General features: G+C 48.6%; 1 protein-coding gene across 1 annotated transcript in view; it reads right to left on the reverse strand.

The window, feature by feature from the left end:
* Positions 1-18188, reverse strand: part of EPG5 (ectopic P-granules 5 autophagy tethering factor) — a 106780-nt gene that overhangs the window by 55889 nt on the left and 32703 nt on the right. The window contains exons 13-21 of the mRNA XM_081942576.1: positions 16865-17005; positions 15773-15940; positions 14163-14282; positions 10750-10997; positions 7779-7919; positions 5520-5664; positions 3561-3758; positions 2470-2580; positions 1359-1478 (exon numbers count right to left, since the gene is read on the reverse strand). Of these exons, the coding sequence (XP_081798702.1) occupies positions 1359-1478; positions 2470-2580; positions 3561-3758; positions 5520-5664; positions 7779-7919; positions 10750-10997; positions 14163-14282; positions 15773-15940; positions 16865-17005 (1392 nt within the window). The remainder of the gene's footprint in view (positions 1-1358; positions 1479-2469; positions 2581-3560; positions 3759-5519; positions 5665-7778; positions 7920-10749; positions 10998-14162; positions 14283-15772; positions 15941-16864; positions 17006-18188) is intronic.

An 18188-nucleotide genomic window follows, 5' to 3' on the forward strand; every position in this document is an offset into this window, starting at 1 on the left:
TCCCGGGAGGGCTTAGGCGGGGGCGGCGGGGGCGGTGGCAGCGGCTCCTCACATTGCTGGGGAGTGAAGTTGTTGTGGCCATTGTCTCCCCTGAGCTGCCCCCCGAATCTCTGAGGCACCTTTCACTTGCAGGAGGAGGAGGGTGAGGGCCGAGTATACCAAAGCCTCTGAGTAACTGGGAAAGAAAGCCGTGCTTGGAACCTGCTAAAAACTGCCGCCCGAAAAGCACGCCTTTCTTTCCCAGTTACTCAGAGGCTTTGGTTTAAGGAGGCGCTGCTTTAAGGCTCCTGAGAATCCGGAGCGATTGGGGAGGAGGTGGAGGAAGAGAAGAGGAACGATCTCCTTTTTACGAAAGCTTTTCTCAGAACGCTAGATTGGGAAGTTAAAAACCTAGAAAGGGACACAATCAAGCCTGATTCAAAGGCTTTGCCTCCTGAGAATCCGGAGAGATTGGGGGGGGGGGGGGGAGAAAGTGATGACAATGACTGCGTGGATCTGTCCTTCCTCATTTCTGATAGCACCGAAGAAGAGGAATTCTTGGGGTTCGAATAAAAACATTACAGCCTTATTTTTGTTACTTTACTTTACTAAGTCAGTAAACAGTGAAAGTAACAAAAATAAGGCTGTAATGTTTTTATTTGAACCCCAAGAATTGTTAATGAGAGTAAAGATAGTTCTTAATATGTTACATGGTTGACATAAAATTGTTCTCAAACTGCTGTTAACTTTATACAGTTGATATAAAATATTTTACTACAGTATTTGGTTCAGAATCTTTTTTTTTCTAGATTTTCCTTCTTTAAAATTGGGTGCGTCTTATATTCCGGAGCGTCTTATAGGGCGAAAAATACGGTACATTCTTGGCAGTAAGCCTAGACTTACTGACTCCAGATTTTTTTTTAATTTCCTTTGCTGTGGCTTGACTTTCTTAAAGGAGAAGGGTTGTTTTAAGCTTTTTACATTGCTGTTGGGAGGAAATACTCCCCTGTTGGAGTTCTTCTACCTGGGATGCAAAGATCAACACTTTGAAGAAATAATTGACTAAGGAAGCAGAGCTGCCCGGAAAGAAGCTCTTAATGACAAGGAACCAAGATGAGTGACATTCAGCAAGGCTTCTTGGCTAGCTGGAAAGATTGACATTCAAACGTGAGTTTACATACCCTTTCTGACTTTCGGTCTAAAGCAGTGTTTCTCAAACTTGGCGACTTTAAGTCCTGTGGACTTCAACTCCCAGAATTCCCCGGGGAATTCTGGGAGTTGAAGTCCACAGGACTTAAAGTCACCAAGTTTGAGAAACACTGGTCTAAAGGTTCGTTCTGGGAGATGTTATAAAATTAAAGAATAATTTTCCGATTTACCTTCAGAGCCTGGTCGGGTGAAATGGAATTGGTAACCAACTCTCTCACTACAACCCTACGGAGCTGGGAATCCTCTTCAAATATGGACTCCATATTCAGAACACTCCAGGCAAACCAAACCTGTAAATTACAAAGCAACACTTGCCTCTTTATTTATTTTAAAATAATTTGTATACTGCTCCCCAACTCACTCTCAGTGACTTCCGGCGGCTTGCAAAAGCCCCGTGCAATACAATACAATACAATAGTAGAGTTGGAAGGGACCTTGGAGGTCTTCTAGTCCAACCCCATGCCTAGGCAGGAAACCCTATACCGTTTCAGACAGATGGCTATCCAACATCTTCTTAAAGACTTCCAGTGTTGGGGCATTCACAACTTCTGGAGGCAAGCTGTTCCACTGATTAATTGTTCTAACTGTCAGGAAGTTTCTCCTCAGTTCTAAGTTGCTTCTCTCCTTGATTAGTTTCCACCCATTGCTTCTTCTTCTACCCTCAGGTGCCTTGGAAAATAGTTTGACTCCTTCTTTGTGGCAACCCCTGAGATGTTGGAACACTGCTATCATGTCTCCCCTAGTCCTTCTTTCTCTTAAGCTAAACATACCCAGTTCCTGCAACCGTTCTTCATATGTTTTAGTCTCCAGTCCCCTAATCCTCTTTGTTGCTCTTCTCTGCACTCTTTATAGAGTCTCCACATCTTTTCTACATTGTGGTGACCAAAACTGAATGCAGTATTCCAAGTGTGGCCTTACCAAGGCATTATAAAGTGGTATTAACACTTCACGTGATCTTGATTCTATCCCTCTGTTGATGCAGCAAACACCAAAAAAGCAATTAATTCCCACCCACCCATCTCCGGGTGAAGCAATCAAAGGAGTCCCTTGATGAGTTCCATCCCATTCTGCGTTAGATTAACGGCCAAGGCAAACTGGGGCTAGGTAAGAGTCAATGGAATTCACAGTGTCAAGGACTTCGGTCTCTTGTGGCTGCATAAGGATTCAAAGCTCATGGCACGTTTGACTCCACCTTCAGTCTCGACCTGGTCATTTCCTAAAAGAACGGGCCATAAACCCCAAGCTAAACTTTAGCCCATCAACTCCAGGATGCGCCCTTACCTGCGTGGAATTAGCATTTCCCTCGATGAAGGAAGGTGTGATGTTGCCTGCCACAATCCAGCTGACCAAGGAAGACAGCAGCCCTTTGTCGCTGTGATAGCCCAGAGCATTCTGGGAGATTGGAGAAAAGAGAAAACATGCCGGTGAGACAAAGCTGCCTTCCTACAGCGTCCTTCCTTGACAAAGCAACATTAAAAAAAAAATTATGGGATTGAAATGTCTAAAAATAGATGTCGTTCCCTGGTTAGTGCCCATGGAAAAGCCACTGTGAAGAATTGTGCCTATCCATCACGCAACTTGTTCGGATCCCATTCGCGATAAACAGGTAGCATGTGGAATCACACACCTTCTGGGCCGCAGAAAAATCTCGCTCCACTGAAGGGGTCCCTGCTGCCCAAAAGGTTCACTATCCTTCAAGATCTCAATCCACTGAAGAAGGCTGTGGATTTGTTGTGGTTATCAGCCATCGGCCCCTCCAGCAGCCGAGGAGGAGGAGGTGGAGGAGGAGGAGGAGGAGGAGGAGGAGGAGGAGGAGGAGGAGGAGGAGGAGGAGGAGGAGGAGGAGGAGGAGGAGGAGGAGGAGGCGTGAGATTCAGGGTCAGCATCAAGGCAACCTGGGAGCTCCGAGGGGGAAGAGGGAATGGAGCTGTCAGAGAGAGAGAGAGAGAGACAGAGGCACAGCCTGCGCCATCCGTCAGCCCTCAGATGGAGAGTCAAAGCCCCCAGGTCTGGAGGTGGCTGATGAGGAAGAGGAGGAACAGCTGGGTCTGACATGTGGATGCACAGAAGGCAGAGGAGAGGAGAGCAGTGGAAATCTATGGGCCGGTCCTTGGGATGGAAGAGCCACCGCTGCTAGCAAAGCCCCACCCTAGCTCTTGGGATAAAAGGCAGGGGCGGAGATGAATAGATGAGGCGGACAACTATTCATCTTCCAGCCGGACTTATTAGCCTGCAGTGAGAGAGAAACTTGTTGCTGGGGCTGCTGAATAAAGGAATCTTTGAGTTAACTTTAGAGAGTTTGTCGTGTTCTGGGACAGAACAGGATTCTTCTCCCAATCCGTGGGGAAGTTGGGGAGGATGGGGACCCATACCTTGTGCTGCTGATAGAGTAGCTTCTGCACGCATTCCTCTTGGTTGAACTGAAAGGCGGCTTGGCACAAACCGTCCATCAGTTCCAGGACGGCTCTCTCCTTGTACCAGAACGCTTGGCTGGTCAGGACCTGGACCCAGAATTCTAACACGGCAGCCGGGCCAATTCCGCCGGGGTGGCTGCTCACAAAAATGTGGCTCTGTCAAAATAAAGGAGTGACGATTGGGCTCGCAGTAAAAAAAGGGAAAAAGATCCTATACAGGCGGTCCTCGACTTATGACCATCATGGAGGTCAAAATTTCCACTGGTAAGCAAGGTCCTGCCCCGTTTTATGACCCCCTTTTTTCCCATGGTTGTTAAGTGTATTGCAACAGTTGTTAAGGGAGTCCTGCAGTCGTTAGGAAATTGCTGGCTTCCCCCACTGACTCTGCTTGTCAAAAGCTCCCTAGGAAACTCATGACACCCACCTGTTCTGACCGAGGCTTCCCAAGAGCATGAAACAGACTCCTGGTCCCGACAAAAACCCCTTTTATTAATTTCCTGTGAATTCTGCTCATTCCCATCCAGCAAAGTCTTTCAAGGGAGGATTTACAGTCACAGACCTTATCTGGCTGGGAGAGCTGCCAGGCCGATCTCTGCAAAACTTGGCAAGGAGCCTCGGAGAGTCACGAACCAATGAAGCGAACTGTCTCCTGCAAAATCTACTCCCCTTTCGTTCCTCTTTTATTTCCTCTGGGAGGGGCCATTCATCATCCACCTGTGGCCTTACTCTCAAGTCGACTCCTGTTCTTTAGCTGTTCCCTTCGTCTGGCAGCTCTGCGCATGCGCACACTGGGAACAGGCTCCAGCTGTTCGTCTGCCTCACTGATGTCTGACTCTGAAGGCAGCTGATAACTGGCATATGGCCCTGGCCCCATCTCTGCTTCCGATGCAGAGCCCTCGTCAGAGCCTTCCCCAGACTCCAGGACTGGCCCATCTTCCTCCCCAACCTCCTCACTGTCCGAATCTGCTGCCAGCTCCACAGGCCGCTGGAGGGCCACACCACCACCCACCCACCCCGCAAGGACACTGCAACCACATACATATCTGCCAAGCTTCCATCGTTTCATTATATGACTGTGGAGGATACTACAATAGTCGTTAAATGTGAGAACTGGTGATAAGTCATATTTTTAGTGCTATTGTAATTTCGAACGGTCTTTAACATATGGTTGCAAATTGAGGACAACTTTTTGTGTTTGATCCTGGTCCTCCTTATCTGGTTGAAACAAAATAAGGGTCTTCGGGGGGACACTCCTCCTCCCGGTGCTTCTATTTGAGCTGTGCTGGCGCAGTGGTTAGAATGCAGTACTGCAGGCCAACACTGCCCACTGTTTGGAGTTCGATTTTCACCAGCTCAAAATTGACTCAGCCCTTCCATCCTTCCAAGGTCGGTAAAAGGGGACCCAGATTGTTGGGGACAAGATGCTGACTCTGTAAACCGCTTAAGAGTCAGGGCTGTAATGCACTGTGAAGAGGTATATACCGTATTTTTCAGAGTATAAGACGCACCGGAGTATAAGACGCACCAAGATTTTGAAGAGGCAAATTAAAAAAAGCTTTTGCACTCTGCAGACCTCCCCAAAATGGCCCGTTTTTTGTAAAAAAAAAAGGGGGGGGCCAGCATAGCCTTTAGGAGGCTTATATAGTGCTCCTGGCGGCTGGCGGGGCAAAAACGAGCAAAAAACAGCCCATTTTCCGCTCATTTCTGCCCTCCCGAGCCCCCAGGAGCACTCTGGAAGCCTCCTAAAGGCTGTGCACGGCCATTTTGGTGGAGGGGGCGGGGTTTCGGGAGGCAGAAAAATGCTGTAGTCAGTGTATAAGACACGCCCAGATTCTCACCCTCTTTTCTTGAGGGAAAAAGGTGTGTCTTATACTCCCAAAAATACGGTAAGTGTAAGGGCTACTGCTATTTCCTGACCTGAATCATGGAGTTCAACAGCTTAATGTTTTTGCCGTAACTCGTGCTGGTCAAGTGCTGAGTCACCCTGTGGGTCATCTGCTGAGTCATCCCTTGAGGAGCACCGCTGTCCAGCTGAAGGAACTGGTGGAAGAAGGAGAGAAACCTGGGGAAGCCACAAACAAATGGGCCATCTAATTATCCGATCACAGGCAGATGTTTCTCCACCGATATCCCCCAACCAAAATCCTCCCTCCATACATCCCAGCGCCAAAAGAGCCTTCGGACTCAGTCAGAGCAACGGGTAACAAGTGGCGCGCTATCAATATACAGGCAGTCCTTGACTTACGACCGTTCGTTCAGTGATCTTTCAAAGTTACAACAGCACTGGAAAATGTGACTTAGGACCCTGGAGAGCACCCCGGAGTTTGGGGAAAGTTGGTTGAGTTTTAAAAGGGATTGGGGTTAATGTCATGTTCCAAGTGACACCCCCAACGAAAGAAGACTCCGAGGCTTGAAGTTTCCTCAAAGTTCCATTTTATTAGAGATGTTCACATTGGCACATCTGGGAAAACCCGAATCTGAGAGTTTCCAGGTTTTCCCCACCCAAAAGAAAGTTCAAGTCCCTGTACCAACACCCAATTGTCCATCACATAATCCAATCAGGCACCGTCCCTACTGGAGAGGCCTCCCAGTCACGCCACTCCAGGTGCAGGGCAAGGTGTCCTTGACTCTCTGAGAAAGGGATGTTATTTAGACTATATATCTCCCATACTCCATATAATCTCCCCTCCCATTTTCCCACCGTAGAAAAGGTGGCAGGCCTGAAGTCCCAAGGCAAAAGTTACAGCTGTTACAGCATCCCCAGGGACACATGGTCAAAAATTCAGATGCTTGGCAACCGACTTGTATTTATGACGGATCATGGGATCCCCTTTTGCGACCTTCTGACAGGCAAAGTCAAGGGGGAATCCGGATTCACTTAACAACTGTGTGACTAACATAACCAAAGCACTTAAAAGCCCTGGCAAGCAATCGTTTAAAAAATGGAACAAGCTCACTTCACGAATGTTTCACTTAGCAACACAACGTTTGGGCTCAATTGTGGTCGTAACTCGAGGACTACCCGTTAAAGAGGTTGACAGTACAGATGGTCCTCAACTCACGACCACAATTGAGACCAACATTTCTGTTGCTAAGTGAGGTGGTTGTGAAGTGAATTTTGGCCCATTTTACGACCTCTACCGCCCCCGTTAAGTGAATCTCTGCAGCCGCTAAGTTAGTAAGACGATCATTAAGCGAATCTACCTTCCCCCATTTGACTTTGCTTGTCGTCAGATCGCAAAAGGTGATCACGTGACACCTCCCCCCCAAAGGACACTTCAAACCGTCATAAATACAAGTCGGTTGCCGAATGTCTGAATTCTGATCACGTGACCAGGGGGTTGCTGCAATGGCCACGAGTGTGAAAAATGGTCATAAGTCACTTTTTTCAGTGTCTACTATTATTGAGCAAGGTACCACCTATACCAGTGATGGCGAACCTTTTTTGGCTCGCGTGCCATAAATGGGGGGAGCGCAGGAGGGGTCGTGTGCGGGCATGCCACACCCATAATGCAATGTGCGACCCTCCGCAGTGCGCACGTGTGCATTACAGGCGCTCCCCCCCATTTTTGTATGTTTTTTCGCCCTCCCCAGGCTCCAGAAGCTTTATAGGAGCCTGGGGAGGGCGAAAACAGCCTCCCCCGCCCCCCCGGAAGCCCTCCAGAGACTTCAAGGACCTTCAGGAGGCTGAAGCCTGACCTTCCCTGAAGTCTCCGGAGCAGTCAAAACGACCCTCTGAGCAAACCGGAAGTCCGTTCCTGAAATACCGATTTGCCCGTAGGGCTGTTTTTTTTGCGCTCCGGAGGCTTCAGGGAAGCTCATGAAGCCTCTGGTGGGCCTCCGGGAGGGGGGAGGCTCTTTTCACCCTCCACAGGCTCCTATAAAGCCTCTGGAGCCTGGGGAGGGTGAAAAATGGCTTTAAAAAAGGGTGAACTCAGCTGGCCAGCGCACACATGCGCGCTGGCCATCTGACAGGGCAGTGCCTTGTGCCCTGACAAATGGCTCCATGTGCCACCTGTGGCACATATGCCATACATTCGCCATCCCGGACCTATATTACCTTGAGAACTACCTGTACATCACTCCAGGGTCTTTTCAGAAGGGTTAGATACCAATGTCATTAAAAAACAACAACAGCCAAACCATGATAAAGGTTCAAGGTAAATCTGAACTCACTTTTCGTTCTTGAGAAGGTAATAATGGCACGGGTAGAAGAGAAGCAACACTTTATCCAGGACGTGGACGACGGTCCTCAGATGTCGCGACTGAACCAGAATGCCCAAGTAAGGGATCCCTTCAGCACAGAACTTCTCAATGCTGCTCAACATAAAGAAACAAAATAGATTTCATGGATGCTAAATCCGAGTTAGCTGCTCTCACCCAGCCTTAGCAGAAGCAAGAAACAAGACTCCTTGTCACACAAAAAACCCTCTTTATTTACCTCTTGTGAATTAATGGCATTCACCCACCGAAAAGTCCAGGCAAGAGTCCTTCAAAGAGTTAACTGCAGTAACAGACCTCACCAATTCCTTGCAAGGCCGTGAGCTGCCAGCCGAAAGGCTGCCAATTACTGTATTTTTTGGAGTATAAGACGCACCCTTTTCCCTCAAAAAAGAGGCTGAAAATCTCAGTGCGTCTTATACACTGAATACAGCATTTTTCGCCTCCTGAAACCCTTTGCAAAAATGGCCGTGCAGTGCCTTTAGGAGCCTTGCAAAGTGCTCCTGAGGGTTGGGGAGGGCAGAAATGAATGAAAAACGGGCTATTTTTTGCTCAATTGGTGTTATTTTTTTTTTTTTTACGAAAAACAGGTTTTTTGGGGGGAGGTCTGCAGAGTGCAAAAACTTTTTTTAAAAAATGTGCCTCTTCAAAACCTTGGTGCATCTTATATTCCATTGCATCTTATACTCCGAAAAATATGGTAAGTTCTGGCAAGCAGTCTTTGTGGCACAAAACACCATGAGCAAAATCTTCAGAAATACGAATTGTTGTCTCCTACAACCACTACTCCCCTTTCCTTCTATTTATTCCCCAGCCAGGGAGAGGCTATTCAGCATCCATGTGTGTTTTGCTTCCTGAGTCGACTCCTTGTCCTCCGTTGTTCTCCTCTCCTAACAGCTCTGCGCATATGCGCATGTGGAACAGGCCCCACTTGTTCTTCCTCCTCACTCATCTCAGCCTCCAAAGGCAGCTGCCTCTCCAGCGGCTGGGAAATGTCGGACAGCCCAGGCTCTATCTCTGTGTCTGACGCACAGCATCCTTCAGATGCTCTCTCTCTCTCTCTCTCTCTCTCTCTCTCTCTCTCTCTCTCTCTCTCTCTGTGTGTGTGTGTGTGTGTGTGTGTTTCAGCAACTCTGGAAAGCCTGGGCCGGTGAAAAATTTCAACCAAACTTGGTACACCGATGACTTACTCTCTGGAAACAAATACTGTGGAGGTTAAGACACCGCTAACACCCATTGGTGAGTGAGTGTGTGTGTGTGTGTGTGTCTGTGTGTGTCTGTGTGTGTCTGTGTGTCTGTGTTCCAGTATAACTCTAGAATGCCTGGGCTGTTAAAATGACTTGGTACACAGATGACTTACTTTCTGGAAATAAATACTGTGGGGGGTTAAGACACCGCTAACACCCCTTGGTGTGTGTGTGTGTGTGTTGTGTGTTGTGTGTGTTCCAGATAACTGGAATGCCTGGGCTGCTAAAATGATTTGTTACACAGATGACTTACTCTCTGGAAATAAATACTGTGGGGTTAAGACTCCCCTAACACCCCTTGGTGTGCGTGTGTGAGTGTCTGTGTCTGTCTTCCAGCATAACTCTACAATGCCTGGGCCACTGAAATGAAAAGGAACAAATTTTATCTATAGTGTCAAATCATAGTACTTTTAACAGTGAGTGTGCATTTTGGATTCAAGTTTGCATCTGTCTGTGTGTCTGTGTGTCTGTGTGTCTGTGTTCCAGCATTACTTTGACTTGACACTTTAGATATAATTCATTCCTTTTCCTGTCTAATACAGGATTAGCATAAATAAATACCCGGGCAACGCCTGGCTATCCGCTAGTTCTAAAAAAAAGAAAAAGAAATGTATATCAGTAGGGAGGAAAAAACAAAACAAAACACCTCGTTCTGAACTCAATAAAATCAGCCACACAGAAGCTCCAACTTGCTAACATTTTTTTCTAGTGGAATGAGAATTGATTGGCAGGTTTTGCCACAGGCGATGAGAAGAACGGCCACTGGGACTGCACTGTCTCGTGTTACTTCATCCGCAGATTTCCAACCTTGCTCTTTGCAACCCACAGTGAATGGTTTTTAAGCAGACGGCGCATTCGGAAGTCCCAATGATCTGTATTTGTAAAGCAGTCCCACAAAACCACAGATGGTATGCTCAGATATTGCTGGTTGAGAAAGCCACATGAAATTTACAAAGGAAAACATTGTGACTAAACCCGAATTATTTACAATCCAGGCCGACCCTGACATCCAAACTTAGCCATAAGAAGAAGAAAAAGTTATTGGAGCTTCAAAGTGTTGTGGCCAGTAGATAGATCTGGCAGTAGATTCCAACAGTGAGGAGGGTGGGGAGGAACATGGGCCAGTCCTGGAGTCTGGGGAGGGCTCTGTGTCGGAGGCAGAGAGGGGGCCAGGGCCATCTGACAGTTATCAGCTGCCTTCGGAGTCAGATATCAGTGAGGCAGACAAACAGCTGGAGCCTGTTCCCAGTGTGCGCATGCACAGAGCTGCCAGACGAAGGGAACAGCTAAAGAACAGGGGTCGACTTGGGAGTAAGGCCACAGGTGGACGATGAATGGCCACTCCCAGAGGAAATAAAAGAGGAGCGAAAGGGGAGTGGAGTTTGCAGGAGATCATTCGTTCGCTTAATTGGTTCGTGACTCTCCGAGGCTCCTTGCCACGTTTTGCAGAGATCGGCCTGGCAGCTCTCCAAGCCAGATAAGGTCTCTGACTGTAAATCCTCCCTTGAAAGACTTTGCTGGATGTGAATGAGCAGAATTGACAGTCAATTAATAAAAGGGGGTTTTATCGGGACAAGGAGTTGGCTTCATGCTCTTGGGAAGCCTCGGTCCGAACACAAAGAAATTACGGATGGGTTTAGAAAACACAAGTTGCAAGCACAAAAAAAATGAATATTTACCTGTGGCCAACAGCGGACATAGCCAAGGCAAGGTAGCAGCCAATTGGGAGGCTAGATCTGACTGCCTTCAGCAGCGGGTGAAAGGTGGGTGAATCTGCCAAGTCAGGTATGGGTGCTGGAGCCCAGTGTCCCTGCACGCCAAAATCATTCATGTGCAGCTTTAACCTCAAAATCATCCCCCAGGCCCACTGATTAAAGGAGCTTTCTGCTGTCTCGCCATAACGGACAATGCTGGCCAGATAGGAGACCTGGTAAACAGAAGCGACATAACGAAATGACAGGGTTGGAAGGGATCTTGGAGGTCTTCTAGTTTCAGGGGTCCCCAAGCCGTGGCCCACGGCCCACTGTGGGTTTGCGGCCTATTCGCAACGGGGCCATGTGGGGGGCTGGCTGGGGTGTGTGCATGTATGCACAGTCCCATTTGCATGAGCATCACGAGGGCTCAGGGCCCCACTCGTGCAAGAGAAAGGGGCTCAGGGCCCCACTCGCATGGGAGCTTAGGGCCCCACTCGCGTGAGCATCACAAGGGCTTAGGGTCCCACTCGTGCAAGAGAAAGGAGCTCAGGGCCCCACTCGCATGGGAGCTCAGGGCCCCACTTGCGTGAGCATCACAAGGGCTTAGGGTCCCACTCGTACAAGAGAAAGGGGCTCAGGGCCCTACTCGCATGGGAGCTCAGGGCCCCACTCGCACGAGCACTGAGGGCCACACTCATTTGAGTGTCATGGGGGCTCAGGGTCCCACTCGTGCAAGAGAAAGGGGCTCAGGGCCCCACTCGCATGGGAGCTTAGGGCCCCACTCGCGTGAGCATCACAAGGGCTTAGGGTCCCACTCGTGTGAGCGTCACAGGGCCCCACTCGCACAAGCACTGAGGGCCACACTCATTTGAGTGTCATGGGGGCTCAGGGTCCCACTCGCGCATCACAGGGGCCCGGAGGCCCTCTTGTGTGAGGGTCACGGGGACTCATGACCCCACTCGTGCGAGCCAAAGGGGCTCACCGCCCCACTCGCGCGAGCATCACAACACCACATGAGTGGGGCTCAGGGCCCCCCTCATGTGAATGTCACAGGAGCTCAGGGCCCCACCCACGCGATTGTTGCGGAGCTCTCACTCATGCAAGCTCGGATCCATGCTCGCATATGCGCACACCTGATGCTCCCACAAAACCACCCCCAATTTCCCCCTCCCCCTAAGAACCCTCTAACAAGGTCGGGGAACTCTGTTCTAATCCACCCCTCTGCTAAGCCAGGAAACTCTATATATCACCTCAAACAGTTGTCCAAAATCCCTCAGTTCAAAATCTCAACAGAACAAATGTCCTTGACTAGTCAAAGAACTTCCCAGTTGCCAACCCAAAATATTGTTAGCTACTAGGAGCTTCAAACACTCTTTGGACTTATGACCACAGTAGAGCCTGAACTTTCTGTTGCTAAGTGAGACGGTTGTGAGTTTTGCCCCATTTTATGATCTTCCTGGCCAGAGGTGTTAAGTGAATCACTCCAGATGTTAAGTAAGGATCACGGTTGTTAAGTGAATCTCGCTTCCTCATTGACTTTGCTTGTCAGAAGGTCGCAAAAGGGGACCAGTTGCCAAGCGTCTGAATTTCGATCACGTCAGCATGGGGATGCTGCAACTGTCATTGAGTATGAAAAATGGGCATTTAAGATACAAACTAGTTCAGTTTTAATAGGAGTGAATATTTTTTAGTCCAGGGATGAACTGAAGACGTTCTTGAGCTGAGCTTGCTTGTTTTCTTGTAGACGTTTCATTGCCCAACTAGGTAACATCATCAGTGCTAGTGAGTGTGGGATTTTGTTCTCTCTTTATATAGAATTACTAGCTGGGTACCCATGCTAAGAAACTATGTGATCGGGCTCCTCTCCCCTTCTCTCCCTCAGGCTGGCCCCACAGAAGCCTCTCCTATCTTATCTCCCTTCTCTCCCTCAGGCTGGTCCCATTCATCCTCTCCTATCCCCTTCTCTCCCTCAGGCTTGCCCCACAGAAGCCTCTCCTATCTTATCTCCCTTCTCTCCCTCAGGCTGGCCCCAGTGATCCCCTCCTCTCCCTCAGATTTGCCCCACAGAGGCCTCTCCTATCTTATTCGCCTTTTCTCTCTCAAGCTGGTCCCATTGATCCTCTCCTATCCCCTTTTTTCCCTCAAGCTTGCCCCACAGAAGCCTTTCCTCTCCTATCCCCCTTCTCCCCCTCAAGCTGGTCCCATTGATCCTCTCCTCTCCCCTTCTCTCCCTCAGGCTGGCCCCACAGAAGCCTCTCCTATCTTATCTCCCTTCTCTCCCTCAGGCTGGTCCCATTCATCCTCTCCTATCCCCTTCTCTCCCTCAGGCTTGCCCCACAGAAGCCTCTCCTATCTTATCTCCCTTCTCTCCCTCAGGCTGGCCCCAGTGATCCCCTCCTCTCCCTCAGATTTGCCCCACAGAGGCCTCTCCTATCTTATTCGCCTTTTCTCTCTCAAGCTGGTCCCATTGATCCTCTCCTATCCCCTTTTCTCCCTCAAGCTTGCCCCACAGAAGCCTTTTCTCTCCTATCCCCCTTCTCCCCCTCAAGCTGGTCCCATTGATCCTCTCCTCTCCCCTTCTCTCCCTCAGGCTTGCCCACAGAGGCCTCTCCTATCTTATCCTCCTTCTCTCCCTCAGGCTGGCCCCATTGATCCCCTCCTCTCCCCTTCTCTCTCTCAGGCTTGCCCCACAGAGGCTTCTCCTATCTTATCCCCCTTCTCTCCCTCAGATTTGCCCCACAGAGGCCTCTCCTATCTTATCCCCTTCTCTCCTCCAGTCTAACTCCTTATCATCAAGGCGTTTTTCAGGTGAGGAGGGGATAAGATTGTCTAAACTGACAGCCACAGGCTGGACGAGTCACGCGCTGGCCATGCCCAAGTGGCAGTTGGAACAAAGTTCTTTTCAGGTGGGGAGGGAGAGTAGAACATCTAACTCCTTAGCATCAGAGCGTGTTAATAATACAAGAAATACAAATGATCTGATGGTCATTTCAAAAAATAATTTCTTAGCGAACACCTAGAAGCCAAGAGGAACATACTTGCCAAATTTCAAGTTTGTAGGCTTTACAGTTCTGGATATTTCGTGATGAGTGAGTGATATTTGGCTTTTATATACTGTATATAGATTTACCCTGCATAAATAGGGAGCAAACCTCATACTCACCAACATTGATGATGTTACCTAGTTGGGTAATAAAACGTCTACAGGAAGAAAAAAAACAAGCTCACAGAGAACCAAGAAGTCCCTATCTCAGATCAGGTGGGGGGGGTCTTTTAGTTTATGCTCCAAGGTACCATGGGAACCCATAAAATTGCTCCTTTTTGTCAACTATGTGAAATGTGATTTATTGCTTCAACCAGCAACTAGGAGAGATTCAAAAGCAATAAAAGGGAGGCACCTGTTTGAAGCTCTCAGAGAGAAGTCCGCTGTACGGCTTCTGGGGCAGATACTTCTGATAAGCTTCTAAGATCATCAACGCGACCTCCGCGTGGACAGCTGGGCTGATGTGAAGGTGACCCTGTTCAAAAACATCCAGCTGATTTCCAAGACTTTTCTCTTCCGTCAGGCTACCTAACCACTTGGTAGTTAGGCGGCTAGCTCTTTAAATATCACCATTTATTTATTTCAGCCACAAAACCATTGCAGAGATAGGATACAGAAAGTTATATGTGACAATTCATAGGCTAGGCAGGTTTAAACAAAAGCAACAATTACTAGCAAAAAACCATTGATTGAGCCCTCTGTGTTTAAAAGAACGATCCTCGGGGTTTATTCTTTTCCACTGAAAACCACCTTAGAAGGTAAGATACGGTTGACTGGTCAATCCCATAGGATAGCATTATTCAAACTCAGCAACTCTAAGAGGCATGGACTCCATCCAGGGGAAAGGGGAGGGAGGGGAGGGGAGATGAGACAAGACCTAGGGGAGAGGAGGAGACAGGGGAGGGGAGGATAGAGGGAGGATGGAGGGGGAGAGAGAGGAAAGGAAGCAAGACCTAGGTGAGTGGAGGGGAAGAGAGGGGAGGAGGGCAGATGAGACGAGACCTAGGGGACTGGAGAAGGGAGGGGAAAGGAGGGGAGAGGAGGGAGAGAGGGGAGACCTAGGGGGTAGGAGGAGAAGGGAGGGCAGGGGATGGGGGACCTAGGGGACAGGAGAAGGGAGGGGAGGGGGAGAGGAGATGGAAACGAGAGCTAGAGGAGAGGAGGGGAAAGGAGGGGAGAAGGGAGAGCAGGGGAGGGGAGACCTAGGGGATAGGAGGGGAGGGGAGAGGGAAACGAGACCTAGGGGAGAGGAGGGGAAGGGAGGAGAAAGGAGGGGAGAAGGGAGCGCAGGGGAGGGGAGACCTAGGGGATAGGAGGAGAAGGGAGGGGAGGGGGAGGGAAACGAGACATAGGGGAGAAGAGGGGAAGGGAAGGGATGGGAGGGGAGAGCAAGATGAGAGGAAAGGGAGAGGGGAGGAGAAGGGAGGGGAGGGGGGAGGGGAGAGGAAAACAAGACTTAGAGGAGAGGAGGGGAAGGGAGGGGAAAGGAGGGGAGAAGGGAGGGCAGGGGAGGGGAGACCTAGGGGATAGGAGGAGAAGGGAGGGGAGGAGGGAGGGGAGAGGGAAACGAGACCTAGGGGAGGGGAGAGGAAGGGAGGGGAAAGGAGGGGAGGGCAGGGGAGAGGAGACCTAGGGGACAGGAGAAAGAGGGAAGGGGGAGGGAAACGAGACATAGGGGAGAGGAGGGGAAGGGAAGGGATGGGATGGGAGGGGAGAGCAAGAGGAGAGGAGAGGGAGAGGGGAGAAGAAGGGAGGGGAATGCTGGGATTCTGGTGTTCACTCACCTTGGTTTTCTTCTTGCAAACATTTCATTACCAAATTAGGGATAACATTTGAAATGATAGACGGGAAACATTTGCAAGACAACGAGGCTCAGGGAATGCCAGGATCCCCGAACTATACAGAGGCTCTGCGATGGCTGAAAGGGGGACGCAGCCTGCTTCCCTCAATGAGGTCTACACTCACGTGTTGGTCGCCAGGGCCCCAGTTCATCTCTTCCAGGATAATACAAGCCAGCTTATTTTCCACTTCCGCCAGAGCGTGATTCAGAAGCCAGTCGCGGATCAAGGTGATCTCGGAAGCGGAGGGTTTCCAGAGGAGCATTGGCAGCTCTTTAAACAAATAAAGGGTAACCTGACAAGAAAAAACAAAACAAAACGTCAGGAGGGAATTCCGTGGAGTTATGAAGGCCATCTTTAAAGGCATAGTCAGGGAGAAAAATCTATCTGGGAGGGAGAGAGGGAAGGAAGGTAAAAGAAAGGGGGAGGGAAGAAGAAAGGAAGGAAGGAAAGAAGGGGAGGGAGAAGGGAAAAGAAAGAGGGAGGGAGGGAGGAAAAACAAAGGGAGGGAGGGAAGAAAGTAAAAGAAAGAAGCGGGAGGGAAGAAGGAAGGAAAGAAAGGGAGAAGATAACAGAAAGAGAGAGGAATGAAGGAAGGAAAGAAGGGGAGGGAGAAGATAAAAGAAAGAGAGAGGGAGGGAAGAAGGAAGGAAAGAAGGGGAGAGGGAAAAGGTAAAAGAAAGAGGGAGGGAGGGAAGGAGGGAGGAAGGAAAAGAAAAACAGGGAGTGAGAAAGGAAAGTAAAAGAAAGGGAGGGCGGGAGGGAAGAAGGAAGGAAGGAAAGAAGGGGAGGGAGAAGGCAAAAGAAAGAGGGAGGGAAGAAAAAATAAAGGGAGGGAAGGAAGAAAGTAAAAGAAAGAGGACAGGAGGGATGAAGGAAGGCAAGAAGGGGAGAGGGAGAAGGTAAAAGGAAGAGGGAGGGAGGAAAAGAAAAACAGAGGGAGGAAAGGAAAGGAAAAGAAAGAGGGAGGGAAGAAGGAAGGAGGGAAAGAAGGGGAGGGAGAAGGTAAAAGAAAGAGGGAGGGAGGAAAAAACAAAGGGAGGGAGGGAAGAAAGTAAAAGGAGGGAAGGAGGGAGGAAGAAAGGAAAAAGAAAAAAGGTGGGAGGGAGGGAAGGAAGGAAGAAAAAAGGAAGAGGGAGGAAGGAAGTTAAAAGAATTTCCTCTAGGTGGGGGTTTGAGTTTGCTTGTGGTTTCACTCAAAGATTTGGCCAATTCTTACCATGCCGACACTTTCAATGGTCTCCCTGACTCGATCCAGCAGGACAGAAATCATATTTGTATGGACAGCCGTTATAGCAGCCAGGAGCTCTCGGCCAACTTTTGAAAAAGTTTCTCTTGTGGAACGACTGACGTAAGATACCTGAGGGGAGATTTATTTTTTATTTATTTTTATTTTTTTAAAAAGAGACTTTCAGAAACACACTCCTCCACACACATTACGCCAAGACTTAATGCCCTCCTCAATATTTTCTACTTAAAGGGTTCATAATATCCAACGTTTCATTTGTTTCAGGCTTAGAAATCACAGTAAACCTGACAAGTGACATCATGATTGACACTGGGGAGGACTGGGGGATTATTAGGGATCGGGGGGGGGGGGTGTTTAAGTCCCATCTTATCTATGAAAGTTGTCTAAGGCAGGAGTGTCAAACCCAAGGCCCAGGGGCTGGATCCAGTCCACGGGGCTGTCCTGGGAACAGCGAAGGACCAGCCCACAAGGCCTCTGCCAGTAAAGTTGGAGCTCAGGAGTCCATTTTCACTGGCAGAGTGTTCGGGCCACCACAGGCACCCCCGGACATGAGTGAGGTCAAGCTGGCCATGCCCACCCTCAAGATCAAACACAACCCTGATGCGACCTCAAGGAAATCGAGTTTGGCGCTCCTGGTCTACAGGATTTTGGATCAATCGCCAGGAGAGAGTGAGTTCTAGTCCTGCCTTAGCGATACAAGCCGCTGGGTGACTTTGGGCCAATCAGCAGGAGATTGTGAGTTCTTGTCCCCGCCTTAGGCCTGAAAACCAGCTGGGGGACTTTGGGCCAGTCCCACTCTCTCAGCCTAACCCACCTCACAGGGTGGTTGTTGTGAGGGAAATGGGAGGAGGAAGTTGTGTTGACTATAGCAATAACGCTTCGAGTTATATACCGCTTCACAGTGCTTTTACAGCCTTCTCTAAGACATTTACAGGGTCAGCCTGTTGCCCTCAACAATCTGGGTCCTCATTTTAGGGACCTTGGAAGGATGGAAGGTTCACCACTTTGAGTTATTTGTAAAAATAATAAAGGCAGGATAGAAATTTAAAATAATATAATAAATATAATATAATAAATATAATATAATAAATATAATATAATAAATATAATATAATATATAATTGATATAAAATAATATAATAATATATAATAAATATAATATAATATAATATATAATAAAAATAAAATAAATATACCAGTAACATTAATAATAATACAATAATAAAATGTAAAATAAATAAAATAATAAAGTACAATAAAATAAAAGATAATAAAATAAAATGTAAAATAAAAA

The sequence above is a fragment of the Natrix helvetica genome, assembly GCF_964273705.1.
Source record: "Natrix helvetica genome assembly, chromosome: 2".
NCBI classification, from domain to species: Eukaryota; Metazoa; Chordata; class Lepidosauria; order Squamata; family Natricidae; genus Natrix; species Natrix helvetica.